Below are 6,587 nucleotides of genomic sequence, written 5' to 3'. Positions count from 1 at the left end.
GGCACTTGGCTTCCCAGCACTTCTCACACTCTGATTAATAATTAACCTCCCAGCTTGACTCTGAAGTCCCAGCTATCACCCTGCCATCTGCACGCATGCCCCCCGGGCAACCCCCACCCAGCCCTCCCTGCACGGCCCTGACCTTCCCTGCTGATAACCGGTCGTGTTCACAATGCACTGTGCAAGCACCAAGCCTTACCCCAGCCTGGCACCCATGCCTGGCACAGAGCGGGCACCCTAGGGCAGGCATTGCAGCTCCCCAGGGCAGGCCCCATGCAGCGGGTCCCCACCTGCCAGGGCCCGTGCTCCAGCTGCTCCCTGACCAAGTTCCAACAAAGCAAACCGGAGTCTCCAAAAAAGAGGACTTTAATCAAAACAGGGCAGAGGGGTTGTTTGTACAGGACAGTAAAAACAGTATAAATAACAAGCCAGCTTTTCCAAGCCTTCCTGGCCACGAGAGAGAAAGCTGCAGATGTGCTGGGGCACGTGGCACGAGCACCAGGTGCCCCGCAGGGCATCCCCCCGGCCTCGCGACCGCCTCCAGTTCCCTCCCAGAAGGTCAGGGGTTTGCGTGGATCTCCCCTGCAGCGCACAACACACCCATGGTTTGCAGCAGGGGCAAGCCAGGATTCCCCCACTCCCCGGTGCCTTTCTGCTCCATATCCCTGCCCCTGCCACAGGCTCACATGCACCCAGCTGGGAGTTGTGGAGGGGCCAGGCAGCCGCCGGGTGGGTCCCAGTGGAGCACACCTGCGTGAGCCCAGCAGCAGGACAGCTCGGCGCGTCGCCCCCCTGCCATCCTTTGCAACACACCTGAGCTTGGTACGGTGCCTCTCCTCCAGGTCCCCCTGCCTGAGCTCCTTCCCACCCCATCTGCTGGGGGGCTGAGCCTGTTGAACCCCTATGCACCCAGGGTGGATTTTCCCTCAGCCGTTGAGCCAGCTCAAATCAGGGCTTCAGGCTGGAGCAGAAGGACTAGCCGGGCTGGTGGCCCGTGTCCAGACCCAGGCATGCCCCGGAAGCACGGTACGCAGGACGTGGAAAGCGAGCGGCTCTCCCCTGGAGCCCCGACAGCCAGACCGCTTGCAGGGGGCTGCTCGCAGGTGGCCAGAGCCCCCTTCCCACCAACCCCACAGGGAAGCCGGGTCCCAGCCAGGACAGTCCTAGCTCAGATCAGCTGCCCAGGGCAGTCTCTGACTTTTCTGCTCAAGATCAGCCTCATGCCACATTTGCAGAGAGTCTGCTCCACAGCCGGGTCCCCGGGGGTCTGGGACAGCGCGGGCGGGCGCTGGAGCCTGGATCGCAATCAGCAGGTGCGGGCTGCTCCGACTGGCTCGCAGGGACGACGTCCCCGGCTCTCTATTTTTAGCTTGTGCTTTTAAAAAGGCCAGCTCCTCTCGGGGCGGCTGCATCCAGTCCTCGAGTCACTCGAGTGCAGGGCTCTGCGATCCAGGCAGGAGGCGAGGAGCTGGGGGAAGAACTGCAGGGCCCCGGGCTGCAATTCAAAGCCCCCCTTGTTTCCAGGGGAGCCCTGCCGGACTCATGCAGGAGACCAAACACGCCCGGTCCGGGGCCTGGTGGAGATGCTATACATTGGAGACCTTCTGGGGCTCCCGGGCCTGCCGCAGCCCGTACAGCCACTTGATGACGCGGGCGTTGCGCTCGACGACGGAGATGCCGTAGGGGATGCGCTCGGGCGGCTTCTCCTCCAGCGTGGCGGCGCTGCGCTGCGAGCGGGTGCCCTCCGAGCTGGCCGTGCTGACGCTGTGGAACTTGATGGACACGATGTCGGAGCTGGCGCGGGCGAAGTGCTCCACCCCCATGTCCCGCACGTCCTCGGGGTCCAGCCCGCAGTAGTTGAAGAAGCGCTCCAGGTCGGCCGTGGCCCGCGAGTACCGGTCGCTCAGGTCCGACTTGGAGCGGTGCAGCAGCGTTTGCCGCCGGGCGCTGTCTGCCCGCCCGTCCTGGGGGCTCGGCAAGCCCAGCAGGCTGGCAGAAGGGATCCGGGCCTTGGCGGGCGATGTGGGTGCCGGGGTCACCTGGATGGCCGGACCCCCCCTGGCTCGCAGGGCCCCGCAAGGCCGGACGTCCACACGGCGCACGGCCACCGTGCTGGAGGGCTTGGAGGCGCCGGAGCTCTCCGACAGCTTGCTCATGCCCTCCATCGGGGCCTTCCTCTGCGGCGTGCCCGGGGGCTCAGGCGTCTCCACCTTCCACTTGCGCTCCATGCCCAAGGGGCTCTCGGGCTTGGGGAAGGGCATGGGGCTGTCGCAGAGGTTGATGAGGTTGTTGAGGATCTCCAGGTTCAGGGAGGGCTTGGACCCGCAGGCCTCCACCCTCCGCGCCCCCGGCGGGGTCCGGCGGCTCGGGGTGAGCATGGCCTTCCGCACGCCGGGCGCGAAGAGCGGCTGCTTGAGCACCAGCGGTTTCACTGGCTCCTGCTTGGTGCTGGCTACCTGCTGGCTCTTGACGTACTTGGCCTTGTCAGCCTCCAGCCGCTCCACCGCGCTGGGCTTGCGGGCGCCGGTCTCCGCCTGCCGCCGAAAGTACTCAGGGCCCTTGTTGAGGATGCGGAAGGGCATGGCCGAGGTGAAGGGCGCCGTGCTCGACACCCCCTTCATCGCATTGCCTGCCCGCAAGGTCTCCACGGGCATGCCGCTTCGGGGCCGCGCGCCCGCCAGCCGCCCCGTCGCTCGCCACTCACCGCGCTGCACCGGCCTCCGCCCGGGGTCACATGCCCCCGGCCGCGCCGCCAGTCCCCTCTGCTCTTCCCACGGGGATGGCGACGGGGGGCGGCACGTCCGGCGGCTCCGCGGTCCGTGCGTGGCTCGTGCTGCGGGGGCTGCAAAGAGGAGAGGGGAGAGATGAAGGCAGGCAGGCCCGGCAAGGGCGTCCGACCCCTTCGGCGCACGGCCTCGGCCAGCTGAACGCGGCTGCCTGACAGCCTGGGCCAGACAAAGGCAGGGGCAGCTGGTGGGGCCCGGGCTGGCGGGGCTGGGCTCCGCTCCTCTGTGGCCGCTGTCTGTGCGGGAAGCGCCGCATCCTATTTCAAGGCGCCGGCCCCACCTCCCCTTCGGCCAGGGCTCTCGCCGCAGCCAATGGAGGCTGGTGAGACCCTTCAAACAGAGCCCTGGGCCAATGGGCAGGGCTGGAGATGGCTCTTTGCATGAGAATAGGCCAGGGAAAGAAAGGAGCACAGCTCCAGTCTGCTGCCAGGCTCCCTCCCTCCCTGCCTCTCTCCACCCTGGCTCATTATCCGCCCTTTCTCCGTGGCCCTCAGCCAACGGCCCCTCCTCTCCGTCACCTGCCCTACTCCCCCGGGGACCCCGGCTGACCCCCGTGCCCTGCCCTGCAGGTGCCGGCCACCCCCAGACATGCGGAGCTGGCTGCACCCGCCACCAGGGGCCCAGCCTGCCCTCCCCTCCTTCATCCTCGGGAAAGGGGGACTTCAAACCAGCTGCCGGGACCCCCTTGGACCTGCCCCCGGGGCTCACAGCCTGCTTGAGACATGCACCCTTATCCCAGGGCTGGTGGCTTCCCCCCAAGCCCTTTAGCCCCCTGCTCCCATCCCACAGGCCAGGGCTGGAGGATCCCCGGGAGGATCTCAGGTGGGTGCCCCAAGGTCTGTGCAAAGCTCCAGACACTCCCTGCAAGTCACCGAGTGGCTGGGGGGAGCAGGGGGAGGCCGTGCCACCTGCCCCCAGTGTCCCCTCTCTTGAAGCAGAAATGTCTGTAGCTTTGGCTACTGGTACCCCAGCACCCACCCTGTCCCGCTGAGGGCAAGACGGGGCTCTCCAGAAGACGTGGCACGCTGCTAACAGCCCCTGGCAGTGGGGAGGTTTGCCCCAACCTGCCCGCCAAGGGCGCCGGGCTGCACCCAGGCACACGCCTCTCCACACCCCCGCCGCCCCTGCCACCCCTTCCCAGATGCCTGGTAGAGGCCTCCCAACCGGTCGGACCTGATGCCCGGGGAGAGCTCGCCCCGTGGGCGGGAAGACGAGGTTCAAGGTGCCACAAAGAGCTGCCGTCCGCCGGCACGAGACGGGTGCGGGGAGCAGCGTGCGGAGCTGGCACCCGGAGGAGCTCCGACAGGGAGGAGGTGTCCGTGTGCTCACCCCGGGAGAGCGCTGGAGGCAGACCCCACAAGCCCCAGCCTGCCGAGGGGTCCAGGGGACCGCGACCGCGCTCAGCCAGTGCAAGCCAGACCCCAGGCAGCCGGTCGCTGCTCCGGTACCCCCGTCCTCCCAGGTTGCTCTGCCCCCTCCACGCAGTCGCTCTCCTTCCCCGCAGGCCCCCAGTGCTGGGGAAGTCAGGTTGCTTTCACATTCAGCAGGCTCCTAACGTCAGCAGGTTGCTTCATCCTGGACCATCCCCGCTGCGGGTTGTCCCTTCCCACCCCAGCTGCCCCCGCGCCCTCCGGGGCTGCCTCTGCCCTTGCAGCGGAGCCAGGGGATTCCCGGGCCCCGGCCCCCCGCTCTGTGCCCTGCTGCCCTCGCACTCTGAACCCTGATGTTTGCACCCGAGCCGGCAAAGGGGCCGGCAGAGAGGCCGGCCGGCAGCCTCTCAGTGCTGCCCGCCTGAGCCCCCTCCGCAGTCTGGCATGGACCCTAGGCCGGGGGAAGGGGAAGGGGCAGGCAGATGGCAGGTCACTCACCCCGTGGCCTCCCCCTTGCTCCAGCAGCTGCTCCCGGGAGCTCCCTGCTTCCCTGCAGCCGGGAAGGGCTGGCCCACCTGCTTGCACCACTTCCTGTTTAGACTCAAACAGGGAACACCTTCCCGGCCAGGTAGGGCAGGGCCAGAGGCAGGAGCCAGCACCCAGCAAGGCAGAGCAATGGGCTGGCACCCAGAGAGCTCCCAGCTGCTGCATGGGAGGGCAAGGGCCCCTGGGCAAGGAGGGGGCCTGCCAGCCTGGCCCTGTTGCCCTCGTCCCCTTCTCCCCAGGGGCCTGGATACAGCTGGCCAGGCCCCCGCATAGACATCCAGGGCAGGCGGCATGATGGACGGATGGACAGATGGAGACGGGGGAGTCACTGTGCACCGTCATGCAGAAGCTGGCTCTGAGCACACAACACTGCCCCGGCCCTACCCCCATCTGCTGCAAGACACTGGGGGCATGGACGTGCAGGGAGAGAGGCAGTCTGGCCTCCAGGGCCGGGGCGTGGGCCTTGCCCCCTGCCTCTGGGGCGGGCAGGCAGGTAGGTAGGTGCCCCTGCCCCCCACTTCTATAGGGCACAATCTGCTCTGCCCTGACTGGGCTCCCAGGCTTGGCACCGAAGGCACTGCCAACACGGTCTGGGAGGCCAGCGAATACAAGGCAACCCTCACGCACCCACCGCATCAGGACTGGGTCCCTTGCCCTGGTGCCCTGTGCTGGATGGCAAGTCCAGGATGCAACAGCTATTCCTCAACCAGCCCTGGGGCACAGCTGAGAGCACGCGGTGGGGGCGACCTCTGCTTTTAGGGCACCCCTCAGCTTTTCCCCCCACCCATTTCACAGACTTGTGACCCCCACCCCCCTCGCCTCCCCTGCAAAGCACCGTCTCCACCGAAACAATAGGCTCCGCCGAGGTGCGAGCCCCGGCTCCCAGTCACCTGAACCCGGCTGCCACTTCAGAGCCCAGCAAGGGCCTGATAAGGTTATGAAGCAAGAGCTGTGGAGGGATCAAACACGCCCTGCAATAACCACCCACCCACAGGGATTATCTTTATGATGCAGCCCCTCCTTGACTCATTTTGTGCTGAGATTTGGGGGCTTTTCAGCTGCATCCAGACAATGGGGTGACTTCCCTGCTGACTCATCACCGGGAATCTCCTGGTTCCTGCACAACCCATCCACCTCCGGGATGCCCTTCAGGCACAGCTAATCCAGCTGGATGGATCTGGTGTGAAAGATCAGTGCCCGAGCCTGAAACAGGGGTACAGAGACACTCGCCTCCGCCAACACGGCTCTCTCCGGGCCTCTAGAGCTGCCTCCCCGAGTGCAACAAAGACCAAGACTTCGTGTTCTTGCGAGCATGGCGGTCAGGATTGGCAAAGCACTTACCGACCCAGCACCGTGCGACTGCACGAATGCAACCGAGCAGAGGGTTTTGTTGGGGATGAGGTGCAAACCCCAGCTGGGCTCCCAAGCTCGAGGTGCTGCTCAGCTCGGGGAAATCATACGCTGGCTCCTTCCAACTCTTTTATCCTTCAGACCTGGCCGGGGGAGCTGGGCTTCCTGCGGTTTGGGACAAGGCGCCACACAGTGAGCTGACTGACCAGGGCACCACAAAACAGATGGTCCTCCTTGGAGCCTCCCTGTTGCCTCCCCTGCTTCATGCCCTGGGTGATGGGAATGCCTTGCAGCTGCGCTGGCTAATGCTCATCACCTGGACACACTTGCTCATGCTGGCGTGTGGTTGGAACTGCCCACAGGGATCCCAGTTCGGGGCACTGCCAAGCCCAGCCCTCTTCTGTGCTTCAGAGAACAGCCAAAAGTCCCGGGGGGATTCCTCCCAGGTCGGGGCTGCTCCTTTAGCTGCTGTTTGCAAAGCTAACCCTATTTTGACTCATCTGGGGGTCCCCCGGGCTCTGCCCGAAGGCAGCCA

At 66.1% G+C, this 6,587-nt stretch overlaps 1 protein-coding gene across 2 annotated transcripts; it reads right to left on the bottom strand.

Annotated features, from left to right (window-relative positions):
• Nucleotides 1-348: 348 nt before the first annotated feature.
• FAM110A (family with sequence similarity 110 member A) lies at nt 349-6,343 on the bottom strand. Of its 2 annotated transcripts, none has more exons than XM_059713146.1 (2): nt 6,044-6,343; nt 349-2,842 (listed from the first exon to the last, which is right to left on the bottom strand). In XM_059713146.1, exon 2 carries the CDS (start codon nt 2,652-2,654, stop codon nt 1,587-1,589), a length of 1,068 nt encoding a protein of 355 aa, XP_059569129.1. In that variant the 5' UTR covers nt 2,655-2,842; nt 6,044-6,343; the 3' UTR covers nt 349-1,586. The 2 variants fall into 2 exon arrangements, with proteins under 2 accessions (XP_059569129.1, XP_059569130.1); XM_059713147.1 differs by lacking the exon at nt 6,044-6,343 and adding an exon at nt 4,655-4,743.
• Between the last annotated feature and the right edge of the window lie 244 nt (nt 6,344-6,587).

The sequence above is a fragment of the Alligator mississippiensis genome, chromosome 9, assembly GCF_030867095.1.
Source record: "Alligator mississippiensis isolate rAllMis1 chromosome 9, rAllMis1, whole genome shotgun sequence".
Lineage (NCBI taxonomy): Eukaryota > Metazoa > Chordata > Crocodylia > Alligatoridae > Alligator > Alligator mississippiensis.
This window is presented reverse-complemented; position numbering and strand designations above follow the sequence as displayed.

Bases quoted from the DNA above. Each gene is read 5' to 3' on its own strand.
- FAM110A (XM_059713146.1), bottom strand. From the start codon at position 2,654: ATGCCCGTGGAGACCTTGCGGGCAGGCAATGCGATGAAGGGGGTGTCG.